Source organism: Pongo abelii, chromosome 19 (genome assembly GCF_028885655.2).
Source record: "Pongo abelii isolate AG06213 chromosome 19, NHGRI_mPonAbe1-v2.0_pri, whole genome shotgun sequence".
NCBI lineage: Eukaryota > Metazoa > Chordata > Mammalia > Primates > Hominidae > Pongo > Pongo abelii.
This window is the reverse complement of record NC_072004.2, coordinates 1,462,577-1,483,440: the sequence shown is the minus strand read 5'-3', so window position 1 is coordinate 1,483,440 and position 20,864 is coordinate 1,462,577. Positions and strand designations below refer to the sequence as shown.

The 20,864-nt window shown below is 47.4% G+C and overlaps 1 protein-coding gene across 1 annotated transcript in view; it reads left to right on the top strand.

Moving 5' to 3' along the window:
* PRPF8 (pre-mRNA processing factor 8) overlaps positions 1-20,864 on the top strand; it is a 34,443-nt gene that overhangs the window by 3,096 nt on the left and 10,483 nt on the right. Inside the window, exons 6-28 of the mRNA XM_002826810.4 lie at positions 109-321; positions 758-883; positions 981-1,086; positions 2,005-2,195; positions 2,394-2,513; positions 2,598-2,787; positions 2,924-3,043; positions 3,153-3,287; positions 4,113-4,242; positions 4,634-4,830; positions 5,081-5,287; positions 5,419-5,582; positions 5,736-5,862; positions 5,963-6,155; positions 6,436-6,623; positions 7,096-7,334; positions 7,896-8,042; positions 8,214-8,424; positions 8,582-8,698; positions 19,591-19,838; positions 19,954-20,133; positions 20,339-20,474; positions 20,583-20,752. Of these exons, the coding sequence (XP_002826856.1) occupies positions 109-321; positions 758-883; positions 981-1,086; positions 2,005-2,195; positions 2,394-2,513; positions 2,598-2,787; positions 2,924-3,043; positions 3,153-3,287; positions 4,113-4,242; positions 4,634-4,830; positions 5,081-5,287; positions 5,419-5,582; positions 5,736-5,862; positions 5,963-6,155; positions 6,436-6,623; positions 7,096-7,334; positions 7,896-8,042; positions 8,214-8,424; positions 8,582-8,698; positions 19,591-19,838; positions 19,954-20,133; positions 20,339-20,474; positions 20,583-20,752 (3,855 nt within the window). The remainder of the gene's footprint in view (positions 1-108; positions 322-757; positions 884-980; positions 1,087-2,004; positions 2,196-2,393; positions 2,514-2,597; positions 2,788-2,923; positions 3,044-3,152; positions 3,288-4,112; positions 4,243-4,633; positions 4,831-5,080; positions 5,288-5,418; positions 5,583-5,735; positions 5,863-5,962; positions 6,156-6,435; positions 6,624-7,095; positions 7,335-7,895; positions 8,043-8,213; positions 8,425-8,581; positions 8,699-19,590; positions 19,839-19,953; positions 20,134-20,338; positions 20,475-20,582; positions 20,753-20,864) is intronic.

The window sequence follows — 20,864 nt, the reverse complement described above, 5'->3', positions numbered from 1 at the left end:
TACTCCTGGGAGGAGTTCTGGAAACGCAGAAGGAGTCCTGGGAGATCAGTAGGTGGTATGGGTTTGTCTAGCTGCTTACTTGAAGTGGGCCTTTCATTTTTTACCTAGGTATGTGAATGGCTCCACTTACCAGCGCTGGCAGTTCACACTACCGATGATGTCGACTCTCTACCGCCTGGCTAATCAGCTCCTGACAGACTTGGTGGATGACAACTACTTCTACCTGTTTGATTTGAAGGCTTTCTTTACGTCCAAGGCACTCAATATGGCCATTCCTGGAGGCCCCAAATTTGAACCTCTTGTTCGAGACATCAACCTACAGTGAGTTGGAGAGATTAGGGATTTTAGACATTTTGAGTTGAATAAAATGTAATCTTGATCCTTAAAGTCCTGATATAACTTCCAAATTAGTCTGTTTGCGCCAGGTGCAGTGGCTCACACTGTAATCTCAGCACATTGGGAAGCTGAGGCAGGAGGATTGCTTGAGCCCAGAAGTTTGAGACCAACCTGGGCAAAATGGCAAAACCCTATCTTTACCAAAAAATTTAGCTGGGTGTGGTGACACTCGCAGCTTATTGTAGTCTCAGTTACTTGGGAAGCTGAGCTGTGGGAGGATTGTTTGAGCCCAGGAGGTCGCAGCTGCAGTGAACGATGATCATGCCATTGCATTCCAGCTTGGGTGGTAGAGTAAGACCCTGTCTCAAAAAAAAAAAAAAAAAAAAAGAAAAGTCTGCTTATTCTTGATGTTGTACTCTAGGGATGAAGACTGGAATGAATTCAACGATATTAACAAGATTATCATCCGGCAGCCTATCCGCACTGAATACAAGATTGCTTTTCCTTACTTGTACAACAATCTTCCACACCATGTCCACCTCACCTGGTAAGAGACCTGGAACAGAAAGTTTGGAGAGGAGAAGGCTGCTGTTTAGATTGGGCCAGGGCGGGAAAACTTTGGCTGACTCTTACTTTCATTTTAGGTATCATACTCCCAATGTTGTATTCATCAAAACTGAGGATCCTGATTTGCCAGCTTTCTACTTTGACCCTTTGATCAACCCAATCTCCCATAGGCACTCAGTCAAGGTGAGGAAGGGAAGGGACACCTTCCCTCAGCTCTTCTAGGAGAAATGTCTGAGGTTGGCTGATGTTACTAAACACTCAGGTGGAGGGAGATGTGTTTTCCGTCTTGCTAAGTGTTCCCCTTGAGCTATAAGCAAATATGAGAATTCAGCATTTGCCTTAAAACATGTCATTGCTATAATCCTGGTTTCTGTGATTATCCTTCTGGACTTTATGGTTCTCTTCTTGGGTGCTCTAGATAATCTGTCCTGGTCTGTCCCTATTGTGTTTGTTTGTTTTAGTCTTTATATTGAGATGTAGTTAACATACCATACAAGTTACCCATTTAAAGTGTGTAATTTGATGGTTTTTAGCTTATTCTCAGAGTCATCCCAATTGTCACGACATGCAATTTGAGAATATTTTTATTACTTGAGAAAGAAACCGTTAGCAATTATTCGCCATTTCTCCCCAACTTCCTTACGCAACCACTAATCTACTTTCTGTCTATAGATTTGGCTATTTTACACATTTCATATAATAGAATGAAATAGAATTGTACACTATGTAGTCTTCAGTGACTGGCTTCTTAAGCTTACCATAATGTTTTTGATGCTCATCTGTGTTCCGTTGTGTCCAAGCCCAGTGTTTGGAGCTTGGGTGGGAGATGATTGCAATGTTGACTTCCTGTGATGTTGGGGCTCCGTTGGGAGGCTTTCTGGTGGTGAGCCAGTTGAGGTGTGAGAAGTGACGCTTGCTTTCCCTGTCTTGTTCTTTGCTGTCTTGGTTTGCTTTGTGCTGGCACTTCAGGGCTGCTTTTGTCAGACAGCCCGGTTTGCATAGCAGATACAGGCTTTGTGCTTGGCCCCAGAGAATTTCCCTCATCTTAAGTCTGTGCCTAGTTCAGCAGGAGCTAAACCCTTAGAGGGATTCCTTTTTCAGAGCCAGGAACCATTGCCGGATGATGATGAGGAATTTGAGCTCCCGGAGTTTGTGGAGCCCTTCCTGAAGGACACACCCCTCTATACAGACAATACAGCCAATGGCATTGCCCTGCTCTGGGCCCCGCGGCCCTTCAACCTACGCTCTGGTCGCACCCGTCGGGCCCTGGACATACCCCTTGTCAAGAACTGGTAAGGTTTTTCCCTGTGGCAGGGGGAATGGTAGTAGATGTATAGGAGAAAAGACTCCAACTAGGTGGGCATGTAGCCTTTTTTTTAAATTCTTTTTTTTTTTTTTGCATAAAAATGGTAGACAACCCAAGGCTTGCAGCGTTTAGCAGAGTGGCTGGAAGAAGAGATGGCCAAACTCTGGTGGGCTTATTTTTCCAGGTATCGGGAGCATTGTCCTGCCGGGCAGCCTGTGAAAGTGAGGGTCTCCTACCAGAAACTGCTTAAGTACTATGTGCTGAATGCCCTGAAGCATCGGCCCCCTAAGGCTCAAAAGAAGAGGTAAGGTGCCCCAGGGCCCCTGCGCAGACTTCTGTTTCAGAGATATCAGTAGGCTGACTCTTACTCTCCATGTTCCCACCTCAGGTATCTGTTCCGCTCCTTCAAAGCCACCAAATTCTTTCAGTCCACAAAGCTGGACTGGGTGGAGGTTGGGCTCCAGGTTTGCCGCCAGGGCTACAACATGCTCAACCTTCTCATTCACCGCAAAAACCTCAACTACCTGCACCTGGACTACAACTTCAACCTCAAGCCTGTGAAAACGCTCACCACCAAGGTGCCTGCATTGGACCCTAGGGGCCTCCTGGGCTTTAAGGACAGACAGCTGTTTTGCTCTGGCTACTGATGAAGGCATACATCCAGTTGGGTCCATTGCTCATTCATGTTCTTTCTGTTTTTTGCATCTTCTCCAGGAAAGAAAGAAATCTCGTTTTGGGAATGCTTTCCACCTATGTCGGGAAGTGCTGCGTTTGACTAAGCTGGTGGTGGATAGTCACGTGCAGTATCGGCTGGGCAATGTGGATGCCTTCCAGGTGAGGTTAGGTATTCCCAACCCCTGCCTGGGTGGGGAGGCTGGAGGAAGCCTGTGCTAACCGCGGAGCTGGTTTAAGCTCCAGGTCTGATGGGGCAATTGTATTGCAGCTGGCAGATGGATTGCAGTATATATTTGCCCATGTTGGGCAGTTGACGGGCATGTATCGATACAAATACAAGCTGATGCGACAGATTCGCATGTGCAAGGACCTGAAGCATCTCATCTATTATCGTTTCAACACGGTGAGACCCTGACTTTACTGACTTTTTTTTTTTGAGACAGAATCTTACTCTTGTCTCTTGGGCTGGAGTGCAACGGCATGATCTCGGCTCACTGCAATCTCCGCCTCCTGAGTTCAAGCAATTCTCCTGCCTCAGCCTCCCCAGTAGCAGGGATTACAGGTGCCCGCCACCATGCCCGGCTATTTTTTTTTTTTTTTTTTTTTTTTGAGACTGAGTCTTGCTCTGTTGCCCCAGCTGGAGTAGAATGGCACGATCTTGGCTCACCACAGCCTCCGCCTCCCGGGTTGAAGTGATTCTCCTGCTTCAGCCTCCCAAGTAGCTGAGACTACAGGCGTGCACCACCATGCCTGGCTAGTTTTTGAATTTTCAGTAGAGACAGGGTTTCACTGTATTGGCCAGGCTGGTCTTGAACTCCTGACCTCAGGTGATCCACACTCCTCGGCCTCCCAAAGTACTGGGATTACCAGCGTGAGCCACCGTACCCAGCCTCACTGGACTTAACTTTCTTGGATCTTTTTTCATTTATACATTTAGACAGGGCTCTTTCCAGGGACCTATTTGGAGAGCAGCTATGAGTGTGTCCTTGCTGCTCCTTTAAATTCACATGGGCGATCTTAGTTCCTGGTTTTTGCCTTAAGGTTTCTCATTTACCCTTTTGTTTTAGATGTTGAGGCCCCAGAGTTTTTTTTCTTTTTACCCCTTTACTGCCATACATATATTCCTCTATATGTATATTATACATACGTGTCCCACCTCTGCCCAGGTTTCTCTTGTTGTTTAAATGCATTGCTAACTTGTGTTGTTAATTTCTGCTTGGGATCATAGGGCCCTGTAGGGAAGGGTCCTGGCTGTGGCTTCTGGGCTGCCGGTTGGCGAGTCTGGCTGTTTTTCATGCGTGGCATTACCCCTTTGTTGGAGCGATGGCTGGGCAACCTCCTGGCCCGGCAGTTTGAAGGTGAGTGGTTTTCTTTGTGTCCAGCTTCTCCTGTTATTGCTTTAAAGGTACCTGCCCCGTTTGAGTCTGTTCCCTGCTCTTCTATGAGCACTCTTCCTACCGGATTGCCTTTAGGTCCAGTTCTCAAATGAGTCTGACCTAGTATTCTATTTCTTGGGCTTCCTTCTGGGGCCTTGAGAGGCAGTCATGCATTTGCAGGAGTGGAAATTCCTCAGAAGCATAGTTGTGAATGTTTAAAGTAGCTCGTCTTTTTGCGTATGCTGGGCACAGGGACGCTTTATTAATACCTAATTTTATTAATAACCATAATGAGTAAGGAGCATGAAGGTAGAGACTCTTACTGAAAGCAAGGAATCTTCCTTGTAATCCCCTTGGGACACTCTACTTCCAGGTCGACACTCAAAGGGGGTGGCAAAGACAGTAACAAAGCAGCGAGTGGAATCACATTTTGACCTTGAGCTGCGGGCAGCTGTGATGCATGATATTCTGGACATGATGCCTGAGGGGATCAAGCAGAACAAGGCCCGGACAATCCTGCAGCACCTCAGTGAAGCCTGGCGCTGCTGGAAAGCCAACATTCCCTGGAAGGTGCGTGTCTCTTGGAGGCGTAAACATCCGTCTTTAGGTTAGGATTACCACTCGGGAATCATTAGGGGGCTATCTGGCTCCCATCTCTTTTCTTTTCACTTTTAGAGAGTGGGCTCACCGTGTTGCTTAGGCTGGCCTCAAGCTCCTGAGCTCAACCGATCCTCCTTAGCCTCCTGAGTAGCCGGGACTACAGGTGTGCGCCACAGTACCTGGCTTGATCCTGGCTTGATTGTGCTTTTTGGACTTTTAGGTCCCTGGGCTGCCGACGCCCATAGAGAATATGATCCTTCGATATGTGAAGGCCAAGGCTGACTGGTGGACCAACACTGCCCACTACAACCGAGAACGGATCCGCCGAGGGGCCACTGTGGACAAGACTGTTTGTAAAAAGAATCTGGGCCGCCTCACCCGGCTCTATCTGAAGGCAGAACAGGAGCGGCAGCACAACTACCTGAAGGTTGGGCAAAGTGGGCTGGGCTGGGTGTGAGTGGTGGGGGAGTGGGCCGGAGGGAGGGCTGTAGAGTTGTGACTGAACCTTGTGGGGGGATCGGGCTGTAGCGGGAGGCTAATTGCATGTCCACCTTGCAGGATGGGCCTTACATCACAGCGGAGGAAGCAGTGGCAGTATATACCACCACGGTGCATTGGTTGGAAAGCCGCAGGTTCTCACCCATCCCATTCCCCCCACTCTCCTATAAGCATGACACCAAGTTGCTCATCTTGGCATTGGAGCGGCTCAAGGAAGCTTATAGGTGAGTAGTAGGGTAGATAGGTTCCTGCTTGGGAAGGTGACAGCAGGGAATGGCATCATCCTCAGAGTCCAAAGAAAGAAGGTGTAGCCCCAGTCTTTTCTGGTTTTATTTCCTCCTAGTTTTCCCATTCACCCTTCCCATTGCTTTTGTCAGTGTGAAGTCTCGGTTGAACCAGTCTCAGAGGGAGGAGCTAGGTCTGATCGAGCAGGCCTATGATAACCCCCACGAGGCGCTGTCCCGCATCAAGCGTCACCTCCTCACACAGAGAGCCTTCAAAGAGGTGAGTGAGGCCTCCCAAGTTTTCTTTTTGGTTCTACCAAAGGTAGCAGTTGCCTCAGGTGATTGGTGGATTGGTGTGAACCAGCCTCCTTGTCCCACAGGTGGGCATTGAGTTCATGGATCTCTATAGCCACCTCGTTCCGGTATATGACGTTGAGCCCCTGGAGAAGATAACTGATGCCTACCTGGACCAGTACCTGTGGTATGAAGCCGACAAGCGCCGCCTGTTCCCACCCTGGATTAAGCCTGCTGACACAGAACCGCCTCCGCTGCTTGTTTACAAGTGGTGTCAAGGTAGAACTTTCCTGAGATTGCCCTGTGAGGAACGGGGGAGGAATTTAGTTCTACGTCACAATTCTCATCTGGGCAGCATGATTGGTTTACTCTCTTGATGTGTGGTAGTAAAGGGAAGTAGTGTTCATGTTAAACTGAGGAAAAGCCCATAGTCAAAGCAATCCAGATGAATACGTGGAATCGTAGTGGGATTGGTTATGGAAGGTAATGATAGTTACTGTGGGGCTAGTCTTGAAAGAGGATTTCTAACCTGCTGGAGACCTGCCTTGCTATTCCTCAGGCATCAATAACCTGCAGGACGTGTGGGAGACAAGTGAAGGCGAGTGCAATGTCATGCTAGAATCCCGCTTTGAGAAGATGTATGAGAAGATCGACTTGACCCTGCTCAATAGGCTGCTGCGCCTCATCGTGGACCACAACATAGCCGACTACATGACAGCCAAGAACAACGTTGTCATCAACTATAAGGTGTGTCTCAGGCGCAGTAGCACGGAATCGTGTGTGGAGTGGTTGTCTGGCCCACTGACTCAGAATTTGCTGAGGAGGAGGCTGAGTGCGGTGGCTCACGCCTGTAATCCCAGCACGTTGGGAGGCTGAGACGGGCGGATCACGAGGTCAGGAGTTCGAGACCAGTCTGGCCAACATGGTGAAACCCCGTCTCTACTTAAAAAAATACAAAAATTAGTTGTGTGTGGTGGTGGGCACCTGTAATCTCAGCTACTCGGGAGGCTGAGGCAGGAGAATCACTTGAACCCAGGAAGTGGAGGTTGCAGTGAGCTGATATTGCGCCATTGCACTCCAGCCTGGGTGACTGAGCACAACTCTGCCTCGGCGAGGAGCGGGGAAACAGAATTTGCTGAGGGGAGAACAAAAGATGTTGACCCTGGAGAATCCTGGGACATGGCTCAGGTTGTTAAGAATTATAGTTCTTTCTTTCTAGGACATGAACCATACAAATTCATATGGGATCATCAGAGGCCTGCAGTTTGCCTCATTCATCGTGCAGTATTATGGCCTGGTGATGGATTTGCTTGTATTGGGATTGCACCGGGCCAGTGAGATGGCTGGGCCCCCTCAGATGCCAAATGACTTTCTCAGTTTCCAGGACATAGCCACTGAGGCTGCCCACCCCATCCGTCTCTTCTGCAGATACATTGATCGCATCCATATTTTTTTCAGGTGAGGGCTTTCCTGGATTCCTAGCCCTGCAGGGTACTGAGGCATATGCTTTGCCTCTGAAATCAGCTATTGTACCTGAGTTGACTTAACTGCTGTTGGGGCTTTAAAATGGAATGAAGCAGCTGGGCGCGGTGGCTCACGCCTGTAATCCCAGCACTTTGGGAGGCCAAGGCAGGCAGATCACGAGGGCAGGACATCGAGACCATCCTGGCTAACACAGTGAAACCCCGTCTCTACTAAAAATACAAAAAATTAGCCGGGCGTGGTGGCAGGCGCCTGTAGTCCCAGCTACTTAGGAGGCTGAGGCTGGAGAAGGGTGTGAACCTGGGAGGTGGAGCTTGCAGTGAGCCGAGATTGCGCCACTGCGCTCCATCCTGGGGACAGAGCGAGACTCCGTCTCAAAAAATAAATAAATAAAAATAAAAATAAATGAAATGGAATGAAGTCCGGGGAGGGTGGGGGTAGGATGGGGTGGGGTCTCCGTCTATGGAGCTGGAAGACTCGTGGGTGTCCCAAATCTCAGTGTATTGGGGCCTCAGCAATGTACTTGGTCTGGTGTAGGTTCACAGCAGATGAGGCTCGGGACCTGATTCAGCGTTACCTGACAGAGCACCCTGACCCCAACAATGAAAACATCGTTGGCTATAATAACAAGAAGTGCTGGCCCCGAGATGCCCGCATGCGCCTCATGAAACATGATGTTAACTTGTGAGTCTAGGTTGGGGCTGTGTGAGCTGGAAGGCTAAGAGCCCAGAGAGGGCATACCTGAGGCTGTGTCCTGGGTGGGAGAGGCGTGGCTGTGTCAGGATATTATCAGTTGGCCTTTGAAGGGAAGTTCCTTCCAAGAAACTGATGTGACCGTGTGTTCTCTGTGGGCAGAGGCCGGGCAGTATTCTGGGACATCAAGAACCGCTTGCCACGGTCAGTGACTACAGTTCAGTGGGAGAACAGCTTCGTGTCTGTGTACAGTAAGGACAACCCCAACCTGCTATTCAACATGTGTGGCTTCGAGTGCCGCATCCTGCCTAAGTGCCGCACCAGCTATGAGGAGTTCACCCACAAGGACGGGGTCTGGAACCTGCAGAATGAGGTACAGCCTGGGAGGGGCTGGGAGTGACATGAGCGCGCCTGCACTTCTTGGGTCAGTCACCGGAGCCTTGTTGGGTGGAAAGGCTGAGTGTGGGCACAGTTGGCTCTTGCTTCTATGGGAGTTCCTCAGACAAGTTAACCTTGACTTTGTGGTTTAGGTTACTAAGGAGCGCACAGCTCAGTGTTTCCTGCGTGTGGATGATGAGTCAATGCAGCGCTTCCACAACCGTGTGCGTCAGATTCTCATGGCCTCTGGCTCCACCACCTTCACCAAGGTACAAGGCCGTCATCCCCGGCTTCCCTCTTGTCCTCTGCTGTCCTCTGCTCATTTCACATCCCTTTCACTTCTTCCCCTGCTGGCTTCTTCCTTCTCCTCTGCTTAGTGTGCCAGTTTCCATGCTCTGTGCAATAGTGGCTTATAGTATGTCAGGTCACTTCCTAGTTATTTTCTGAGCATTCCTTGTAGAAATTCTGTAGTCTCCTTCTTGTGGAGTTGTGATGATTCTAAATTAAGGCAAGAATAAAAGTTGGATTTATTATTTTGAACAGAAAAGCATTATTTTTGCATTTTCTCGGGGGCTTATCTAAGTCATGTTAACCAGTGGCGTAGAGAACCTGTGAAAAAGCAGCTCTCGTAGGCATCTCAGGGTTCGTTTCCCCTTTACTTACCTTCGGAGGCCCAGTGAAGGCAACTGGAATTGAGAAAGAAAAAGCTGAGGAATTTTGAACTACGTATATTTAAGTTTTCCCAAAATTTAAAAAGTTACCTCGGCCAGGCGCGGTGGCTCACACCTGTAATCCCAGCACTTTGGGAGGCCAAGGCTGGTGGATCACCTGACGTCAAGAGTTTGAGACCAGCCTGGCCAATGTGGTTCTGAACCCTTGTCTCTGCTAAAAATACAAAAATGAACCGGGCCTGGTGGCAGACTCCTGTAATCCCAGCTACTTGGGAGGCTGAGGCAGGAGAATTGCTTGAACCTGGGAGGCGGAGGTTGCTGTGAGTCGAGATTGTACCATTGCACTCCAGCCTGGGCGACAGAGCAAAAACTCTATCTCAAAAAAAAAAAAAAAAAAGTTACCTTACTCTGGTTTCCATTAGAGTAACTCTTAGCTATAACATTTTTCTTGCATTCCGACCTTCATATCTCTAAATGTGCGGCATTTGCGTGCACAGAAATGTTTTCTCTTTTTTAGTTAAGTCTGTTAAGGATACGTTCTATTATGTTTTAGAACTATTGCATTACGGTTGAGTTTCCTTTATCCAAAATTCTTGGGACCAGAAATGTTTTGGATTTCAGATTTTCTTTTTTAATATTTTCATTATTTTTATTAGAGACAGGGTCTCACTGTCACTTAGGCTGAAGTGCAGTGGTGCTATCATAGCTCACTGCAGCTCGAGTGATCCTCACACCTCAGCCTCCCGAGTATCTGGGACCACAGGTGCGTACGCCACCATGCCTGGCTAATTTTTATTATTATTATTTTTTTTTGAGACGTAGTCTTGCTCTGTCTCCCGGGCTGGAGTGCAGTGGCGCAGTCTCGCCTCACCGCAAGCTCCGCCTCCCAGGTTCACCCCATTCTCCTGCCTCAGCCTCCTGAGTAGCTGGGACTACAGGCGCCTGCCACCACGCCCGGCTAATTTTTTGTGTTTTTAGTAGAGAAGGGGTTTCACCGTGTTAGCCAGGATGGTCTCGAACTCCTGACCTCATGATCCGCCTGCCTCAGCCTCCCAGAGTACTGGGATTACAGGTGTGAGCCACCACGCCCGGCCTAATTTTTAAATTTTTTGTAGAGCTGGGATCTCACTCTCTTGTCCAGGCAGGTCTCGGATTCTTTGGGTTCAAGCAGTCCTCCTGCCTTAGCCTCTCATAGTGCTGGATTATAGGTGTGAGCCACCGTGCCCAGCCTTGAAATATTTTCATTATACTTACAGATTCAGCATCCCTAATCCAAAATTTGAAATGCCCCAATGAGCATTTCCTTTGAGCATCATGTTGGTGCTCAGAATGTTGGGACTCAGAAAGTTTCAGCTTTTTGAGCATTCTGGGTTTTAGATTAACCTGTATCTGGGAATCTGTGAGAGCACTAGAGTTAGTGATTGCTCTAGCCCAGTCTGGAAGTGGAAGAGGAAAGGATTCCTGAAAGAAGTAGCATGTGATGAGACAGGTGAGGGAGAGCATTCCTTTAGCCAGAAGTGTGGCGATGGTAACTAGCTTGGTGTACATGGGATCATGGAAAGTTCAAGGTTTGCTGGAGTAAATTGTGGAATTGGGAATGTTAAGAGATGAGGCTGGATAAATAGTGGAGAGCCATATCACGGAGGGCATCGCACACCTTAGGAAGAATTATGTAAGGGTCTTAAGCACAGAGGGACTTTGTCAGATTTGTTTTTCTTTCTTTTTTTTTTTTTTTTTTTTTAACTTCCCACACTACAGATGTAGACTTTGTCAAATTTCTGTGTTAGATGATTCACTCTTGCAGCTGTGAGAAAGATGGACCTGAAAGGATAGGATGGGAGACCAGGTTTGGGGACCACTGAAGTCCAGATAAAAATGATGAGAGCAGGCCGGGCACGGGGGCTCTCACCTGTAATCCCAGCACTTTGGGAGGCCCAGGCAGGTGCATCACCTGAGGTCAGGAGTTTGAGACCAGCCTGACCAACATGGGGAAACCCTATCTCTACTTAAAATATGAAAATTAGCTGGGCGTGGTGGCGCACACCTGTAATCCCAGCTACACAGGAGGCTGAGGCAGGAGAATCGCTTGAACCCGGGAGGCAGAGGTTGCAGTGAGCCGAGATCCCACCAGTGCACTCCAGCCTGGCAACAGGGTGAGACTCTGTCTCCAAAAAAATACATAAATCAATAAAAATGATGAGAGCACTGAAAGTAGAGGTCGGAAGAGGGGAGCAGATTTGATAAGAAGTTAGCAGATAAAATCAGCAGAACTTTGTGGTCCTGGGATGCTCAAAGAAAAGTCAAAAATGATGTGCAGATTTTGGCATAGGTGACTAGGTGGATGTTAGTGCCACCAACTGGAAGACTACATGAACAAGAGCAGGTTTAGGATGGAAGATAAATCTAGTTTAGGATATATGAAGTTTGAAGTTCCTGAGAACATTCAGATGGTGATTTCCCCAGGTATTTATTTATACCTTATTTCTTCAGTTCCAAGATACATATTTAAGTACATAAATACACGTGTATAGATTCCCTATTCCTTCTGCTCCCTTAGTGGTGCCTCTTTAATTGATGATCTGTTAGATTTGATTTAAAAAGTATGAGTGTGACATTCCAGGGAGAGAAATGAAACTAGAAAGGTAAGAGCAGTCAGGGATAGCTTAGAGGTTCCTAGGTGAGTAGCAATCTGAAGAAGCATGGGGAACAGGTCTGGATTAAAGATGTAGATTTAGGAGCCTATCCACAAAAGGTCAAAAGCTCAAGAATGAGTGACATCACCCGGGGACAATGTAGAGTGAGAAGAGGAGAGGGAAGAATTTGGAACTGTGGGGAATACTAAGATTAAGTGTGGCCAGAACCTGTGGGAGAGGGCTGGGTCTTGGAACCAAGGCTTTCAGGAACAGGTGTCCAGAATTGGGGTGATGCTTAGCAGTGTCAGTTGCCTAAGAGCATTTTGGTTAGATAAGGACTGAAAAGTATCCATTGGATTTGGCAGTTAGGACGTCATTGGTGACCTTAGCAGGAGCTGTTACAGAAATAGTAGGGATGGAAGCCAGATGGCAGTGGGTGAGGCTTCATGGGAAGTGAGTGAGTGGAGACAGCAAGGACAATCTGTTTGCCAGTTGAAGAGAAGGAAGGACATCAGATGCCACCTAGAGGGAGCTGTAAGTCAGTGCAGGTGTTTTTGAATGACAGTGACTTGAGTATGTTTTAATTAAGGAGCCCAGTAGCAGTTGAGTGCACAATAGAAAAGTGTGGAATTGGCCAGACGCAGTGGCTCACGCCCGTAATCCCAACACTTTGGGAGGCCAAGGTGGGCGAATCACCAAGTCAGGAGTTTGAGACCAGCCTGGCCAACATGGTGAAACGCCGTCTCTACTAAAAATAAAAAAATTAGCCTGGCATGGTGGTGGGTGCCTGTAATCTCAGCTACTCGGGAGGCTGAGGCAGGAGAATTGCTTGAACCCAGGAGGTGGAGGTTGCAGTGAGCCAAGATCATGCCACTGCACTCCAGCCTCGGCGACAGAGCAAGACTCCATCTCGAAGAAAAGAAAAGTAGGTAATTGATGAGCAGAGGTGCAGAGGGTCTCACTAGGGATAGAATAAAGAGCAAGCAGAGGAAAAATCCTCTGAACCTAACAGGAAAGACGTCTGGAAAGATGTGGATATAGATGAGGTTAGTGGGAAGCTATAACCGGATTTTGAGTTTTTCAGCTTTGCTTGGGCTGGAGTTAGGGGAAAGAGTTGTGCGTAGTGAATTTGATGGTATTAGGGTATGATGATGATTGCTGAAGAAACTGAGAGGGATTAGAAGCTGTGTTGAGAGCTCAGGTGGGTTTTGGGAAGACAACTCTGAGCATTTGTTTTTCCCAGAATCACCCAGCTACTCAGTGACAGGGATGGAGAAGGTGGATAGATTACACTGGTGATTAAGGAACAGAGCTCCATTAGAAGACAGTTGTAGAGTGGTAAGGGATTGAATGCAAGGGAATCAAGAGTGCGGGACGTAGTCGGGCGTGGTGGCTCATACCTATAATCCCAGCACTTTGGGAGGCTGAGGCAGGTGGATCACGAGTTCAGGAGATCGAGACCATCCTGGCTAACGCGGTGAAACCCCGTCTCTACTAAAAATACAAAAAATTAGCCTGGCATGGTGGCGGGCACCTGTGGTCCCAGCTAGTCGGGAGACTGAGGCAGGAGAATGGCAGGAACCTGGGAGGCAGAGCTTGCAGTGAGCCGAGATCGCGACACTGCACTCCAGCCTGGGTAACAGAGCGAGACTCTGTCTCAAAAAAAAAAGAATGCTGGACCCCATTGAGATCCTGGAAGAGGGGAGAGGAGAGAGAGCAGAAGAGGCCATTGGCCTGGGAAAGAATTGTAGGCATCAGGGAACTGGATATAAGAAGTTAGAGGCTGAGGAGTTGAGGAGTGTCTGAGAGGGTAAGGATGCAGTTGACTCTAGTGGTTAGAAGCACAGGCTCTGGAGTCAGAGGGGGTTCACATCATACCTTTGTCATATCACTAGTTGGGATCTTGGGAAAATTGCCCGTGCTGGGCCTCAGTTCCCTCATCTGTAAAATAGGGATACTGATGTGGCCTAGCTCAGACAGCTTTTGTGAGAATTAAATGAAATGGGGTATTTAGTAAGCCATATTACTTGATAAATTGCTTGATAAAGCTGGGCACGGTGGCTTATGCCTGCAATCCCAGCACTTTTGGAAGCTGAGGTGGGAGGACTGCTTGAGTCCAGGAATTCGAGACCAGCTTAGGCAACATAGCAAGATCCCGTTTATATTTAAAAATAAGTAAATAGGCCGGGTGCGGTGGCTCACGCCTGTAATCCCAGCACTTTGGGATGCCGAGGTAGGTGGATTACGAGGTCAGGAGTTCAAGACCAGCCTGGCCAATATGGTGAAACCCCATCTTTACTAAATATACAAAAATTAGCCAGGCGTGGTGGCACATGTCTGTAGTCCCAGCTACTCCGGAGGCTGAAGCAAGAGAATCACTTGAGCCCCGGAGATGGAGGTTGCAGTGAGCTGAGATTGCACCACTGCACTCCAGCCTGGGTGACAAAGTGAGACTCCATCTCAAAAAAAAAAAAAAGCTATGTCATGGGGAAGTTCTATAACTTGTTTTTTTATGAAGACATAAGAGGTATAATATATATAAATTTCTTACCATGGTACCTACTACATGTAGACCTGAGTAAATATTGTTTTCCTTCCTGCCTCCCCTTATCCCCCAGGAATTTCTGCTATTTAGTAAAGGAACACTGGGCTCCTCAGGAATTTATGCTTCCTCCCCTTCAGGGATAGAGCACTGTTAACTACAACAGAAATACTGTGTTCCATTACACACATCAGCAATTCCAAGTGCAGTCAAGAGAATTTACTAAACCTAATGGGAATTGTCCACTTGCCTTTACCCCAGTATCTAGCCCATCCTGGCCCCTGGCCCTCCTTTTTTTTTTTTTTTGAGACGAAGTCTTGCTCTGTTGCCCAGGCTGGAGTGCAGTGGCATAATTTCAGCTCACTGCAACCTCCACCTCCCGGGTTTAAGTAATTCTCCTGCCTCAGCCTCCTGATTAGCTGGGATTACAGGTGCCCGCCACCATGCCTGGGCAATTTTTGTATTTTTAGTAGAGACAGGGTTTCACCATGTTGGTCAGGCTGGTCTCGAACTCCTGACCTCATGATCCGCCTGCCTCGGCCTCCCAAAGTGCTGGAATTACAGGCATGAGCCACCGCACCTGGCCCCCCTCCTTTCTGTAGATCTGCCTGGTTGTCTCATCCTGTGGATATGCGAGATGCTCAGTCTAGCTTTCGTATTAGGGTTTGAGCTGTTATCTCACCTGTAGTCTTTTCTCCTTGCTTGTCTGAATACTATTTGCTCAAGGCAGATTACTATAGTAACTCCAGCCAATGCACTCTTTCACCTCAATAATTGTTCAGAAGACATTTTTTACCTTAAAGTCTTGACTATATCATTTGGTATTTTGTGGTTTGCTATCTTGTTTTATTGAGCTTTTCAAAGAAACAGCTTTGGTTTCATTAATTTTTATGGTTTTTCTCTTTTTTATTGCGTGGATTTTTTTTTCTTTTCTTTTTGAGATGGGGTCTCTGTGACCCAGGTTGGTGTGCAGTGTCGCAATCTCAGCTTACTGTAACCTCTGCCTCCCAGGCTCAGGAGACCCTCCCACCTTAGCCTCCCAAGTAGCTGGGACCATAGGCACATGCCACCATGCCTGGCTGATTTTTCTTTGTATTTTGGATACAGACAGTTTCGCCATGTTGCCCAGGCTGGTCTTGAATTCCTGAGCTCAGGTAATCCACCCCCCTGGGCTCCCAAAGTGCTGGGATTGTAGGTGTGAGCCACCACACCTGGCCTTTTTGCATTGATTTCTTCTCTTATCATAGCCATCCCCTTTGCTAGTTTGTTAAGGTAAAAGATTAGATTATCAATTTTGGACCTTTCTCTTTTTTTTTTTTTTTTTTTGAGACGGAGTCTCACCCTGTCACTCAGGTTGGAGTGCAGTGGCGCGATCTCGGTTCACTGCAAGCTCCGTCTCCCGGGTTCACACCATACTCCTGCCTCAGCTCCCAAACTGGAACTACAGGTGCCCGCCACCACACCCGGCTAATTTTTTTTTTTTTTGTATTTTTACTAGAGACACGGTTTCACTGTGTTTGCCAGGATGGTCTCGATCTCCTGACCACTTCCTGATCCGCTTGCCTCGGCCTCCCAAAGTGTTGGGATTACAGGTGTGAGCCACCGCGCCCGGCCTGGACCTTTTTCTTTTTCTTTTTCTTTTTTTTTTTTTTGAGATGGAGTCTCACTCTCTCGCCCAGGCTGGAGTGCAGTGGCGCGATCTCGGCTCACTGCAACCTCCGCCCTCTGAGTTCAAGCGATTCTCCTGCCTCAGCCTCCCGAGCAGCTAGGATTACAGGTGCCTGCCACCGTGCCCGGCTAATTTTTTTTTGTATTTTTAGTAGAGACAGGGTTTCACCATCTTGGACAGGCTGGTCTTGAATTCTTGACCTTGTGATCCACCTGTCGTGGCCTCCCAAAGTGCTGGGATTACAGGCGTGAGCCACCGTGCCCAGCTGACCTTTCTCTTTTTTTTTTTTTTTGAGACGGAGTCTTGCTGTGTCACCCAGGCTGGAGTGCAGCGGTGTGATCTCGGCTCACTGCAACCTCTGCCTCCTGGGTTCATGTCATTCTCCTGCCTCAGCCTCTTGAGTAGCTGGGACTACAGGCGCCCGCCACCATGCCCAGCTAATTTTTTGTAGTAGAGATGGGGTTTCACCGTGTTAGCCGGGATGGTCTCGATCTCCTAACCTCATGATCCACCCGCCTTGGCCTCCCAAAGTGCTGGGATTACATGTGTGAGCCACCGTGCCTGGCCAACCTTTCTCTTTTTCTAATAGAATTATTCACTTCTGTAAATTTTCCTCTCAGCATTGCTTTAGCTGCATTCCTCCCTTTTTTTTTTTTTTTTTTTTTTTTTTTTTTTTTTGAGACGGAGTCTCACGTTGTCGCCTGGGCTAGAGTGCAGTGGCACGATCTCGGCTCACTGCAACCTCCGCCTACCCTGTTCAATCGATTCTCCTGCCTCAGCCTCCCAAGTAGCTGGGATTACAGACGCCTGCCACCACACCCAGCTAATTTTTTTTTGTATTTTTAGTAGAGACAGGGTTTCACCATGTTGGCCAGGCTGGTCTTGAACTCCTGACCTCGTGATTCACCCGCCTTGGCTTCCCAAGGTACTGGGATTACAGATATGAGCCATCGTGCCTGGCCCCATTCCTCACATTTTAATATGTTGTGTTTTCATTTTTATTTAGTTAAAAGTATATTCTAATTTCCCTTATGAGTTCATATTTCACCTTAGGTTGTTTCAAATTATGCTGTTTACATATTTGGGGGTTTCCCTTATTAGTTTCTACTTTGATTCCATTATGATTAGGAAACATGTTCTATGTGATCTTAGTTTTAAAAAATGTATCAAGATTTTTTTAAAAAATAATTAATTTAGAGGTGGGGTCTCACTCTTGCCTAGGTTCGACTCAAACGCCTGGGTGCAAGCGATCCTCCTGCCTCAGCCTTCCAAAGAATTGGGATTACGGGCATGAGCTACTGCACCTGACTGAGGCTGACTTTTTGATGTCCTAGCATACAGTCTATCTTGGTGCCTGTCCCATGTGTGCTGGAAAATATCTGTTAATCTGTATTCTGCTATTGTTAGGTTGAGTGTTTTACAAACAGTCAATTGGTTACATTGCTCAAGCCTTCTATATCCTTAGTGATATTTTTTGTATACTTCTATCGATTACTGAGGAATATTAGAAATCTCTAGTAATCCCAGCAGTTTGGGAGGCTGAGGCTGGTGGATTGCTTGAGCACAGGAGTTCAAGACCATCCTGGGCAACATAGCAAAACCCCATTTCTACAAAAAAATACAAAAATTAGCTGGGTGTAGTGGTACACGCCTGTAGTCCCAGCTACTTGGAAGGCTGAGGTGGGAGATCTTGAGCCTGGGAGGTGGAGGCTGCAATGAGTGGAGATGGTGCCATTGCACTCCAGCCTGGGCAAGAGAGCAAGACCCACGCTATCTTGCTTGAGAGAAAGCTCCAGCTACAGCTGTGAGTTTATTGTCTTTCAGGTCCATCATTTTTGAAATTCTGTTATTAGTTACATAATGTATTTAGGATCATTAGGTCTTCTGAACAAGTTGACTACTTTATTGTATCAAATATCCCTCTGTATTCCTGATAGCATTCCATGGTCTGAAGTCTTTGTCTTATATCAGTAGTGCCACTCCAGCTTTGTTTTGTGTTTGCATAAGTGTATTTTTCCATCTTTTTACTGTTAATCTGTGTCTTTGTAACTAAAGTTTATTTCTTATAGACAGCATATAGTTGGATATCTTTTTTTTTTTTTTTGGTTTGAGATGGAGTCTCTCCCTTTGTTGCCCAGGCTGGAGTGCAGTGGCATGATCTTGGTTCAGTGCAACCTCTGCCTCCCGAGTTCAAGACATTCTCCTACCTCAGCCTCCCAAGAAACTGAGACTACAGGCGTGCGCCACCATGCCCGGCTAATTTTTGTATTTTTAGTAGAGATGGGGTCTCACCATGCTGTCCAGGAGGATTTCGAACTCCTGACCACGAGGCCCGCCTCGGCCTCCCAAAGTGCTGGGATTACAGGTGTGAGCCACCATGCACGACCTTTTTATTTAAATCCAGTTTGACAATGTTTGCCTTACAAATGGTCTAAATACCTCAATTAAGGTTAATGTAACTATCAGTGTGGCAATGTAGCTCAGTTTAAATCTACCGTCTCATTCTTTTTTTTTAATTATTTTTTCTGCTTTTCTCTTGTCCTGCCTTCTTCGGAATTTAGTTGTTTTGTGACTTTATCTCCACTTTTCACTTATTTGGCTACATGGTTTTTTTCTTATTGTTTGCTCTAAAGTTTACAGTATACATCCCTCACAGTGATCTACTGTGACCATTAGTCTACTACGGATCACTTCACATATAGTACAAGAACCTTAGAATAATACACTTCAAGTTCCACTCCCACTCTTAGTAGTATTTTTGTCATAACGTTTTAATTGTACATGTATTATAAGTGCTATAATACTTTGTTACTCTTTTTGCTTTGAACAGCCTTCATCTTTTGTAGAAATTGCAAAATGAGAAAAAATATTTTTTGCATTTTACCCACATACTTACTATTTCTGGTGTTCTTCACTAGTTTGTATAGCTCCATCTGGTGTGCTTTTTTTTTTTTTTTTTTTTTGGAGACAGAGTCTCGCTCTGTCTCCCAGGCTGGAGTGCAGTGGTGCGATCTCAGCTCACTGCAGCCTCTGCTTCCTGGGTTCAATTTTTGTATTTTTAGTAGAGACGGTTTCGTGTTGGCCAGGCTGGTCTTGAACTCCTGACCTCAAGTGATCCACCCACCTCGGCCTCCCAAAGTGCTGGGATGACAGGTGTGAGCCACCATGCCTGCCCCAGGGAAACCATTTTCTTTTTTTTTTTTTTTTTTTCCTGAGATGGAGTCTCACTCTGTTGCCCAGGCTGGAGTGCAGTGGCACGATCTCAGCTCACTGCAACCTCCACCTCCCGGGTTCAAGTGATTCTCCTGCCTCAGCCTCCTGAGTAGCTGGGATTACAGGCGTCTGCCACCACACCCGGCTAATTCTTGTATTTTTAGTAGAAACAGGGTTTTGCCATGTTGGCCAGGCTGGTCTCCAACTCCTGGGCTCAAGCAGTCCTCCCACCTTGGCCTCCCGAAGTGCTGGGTTTATAGGCATGAGCCACCACTCCCAGCCTCATTGTGGTTTTGCAGAATTTCCCTAGTGACTAATGATGTTGAACTCAAATCTTTCTTGAGTAGTAGGGATAAAACTAACTGGATCAAGTAGTCTCCACCCTCCCTGCCCCGGCTCATCTGTAATTTACTTTTTTTTCTACTATCTTTAGATTGTGAATAAGTGGAATACAGCTCTCATTGGCCTTATGACATACTTTCGGGAGGCTGTGGTGAACACCCAAGAGCTCTTGGACTTACTGGTAAAGTGTGAGAACAAGATCCAGACACGTATCAAGATTGGACTCAACTCCAAGATGCCCAGTCGGTTCCCCCCGGTTGTGTTCTACACCCCTAAGGAGCTGGGTGGACTCGGCATGCTCTCAATGGGCCATGTGCTCATCCCCCAGTCCGACCTCAGGTACAGCCCAGTTAAATGTGTTTCTAAACCCTATTGCTCAGGCCCTAAGGGAAGTGGGTATTTCTTTAGTTTTAGGCTTTATTTTTTCTCTCATCTTGGTTGTACCCCCAAACAGGTGGTCCAAACAGACAGATGTAGGCATCACACACTTTCGTTCAGGAATGAGTCATGAAGAAGACCAGCTCATCCCCAACTTGTACCGCTACATACAGCCATGGGAGAGCGAGTTCATTGATTCTCAGCGGGTCTGGGCTGAGTACGCACTCAAGAGGCAAGAGGCCATTGCTCAGAACAGGTGGGCACCTAGGAGAGCATGCCAGCCCTGGGGCTGGGGCAGGTGGTGGCCTTTGAACCGTGTGGAGTTCAGGGCCAGAGCGTGGCACGGTTGTATGGAGGTGAGAAGGCTGGTTCTACTGACCCTAATTATTTTTGGCCAGGAAGGAGTGCTGAGCTCCTCGTGTGAGATCGCGTTTTGACTTGGATCTTTCTTTTTTTGGAAGACGCCTGACTTTAGAAGACCTAGAAGATTCATGGGATCGTGGCATTCCTCGAATCAATACCCTCTTCCAGAAGGACCGGCACACACTGGCTTATGATAAGGGCTGGCGTGTCAGAACTGACTTTAAGCAGTATCAGGTATGTGGAGGGAGGAGATTTTCCCTGAGTCAGGAAAATCCATGGCTATCCCGGAAACTTGGGGCAATAGGCACCCAGAAGCTTGACCATGCCTGCCTTGCCATCTAGGTTTTGAAGCAGAATCCGTTCTGGTGGACACACCAGCGGCATGATGGGAAGCTCTGGAACCTGAACAACTACCGTACAGACATGATCCAGGCCCTGGGCGGTGTGGAAGGCATTCTGGAACACACACTCTTTAAGGGCACTTACTTCCCTACCTGGGAGGGGCTTTTCTGGTGAGGATTCTCCTCTCTTAGAGGGACCTATCACAACCCTTTGAGCTCATCTCTTGTGTGCATCTGTGATTTCCTGTGGTGTTTCCCAGACAGCCACCTCCAGGAGGTCAGC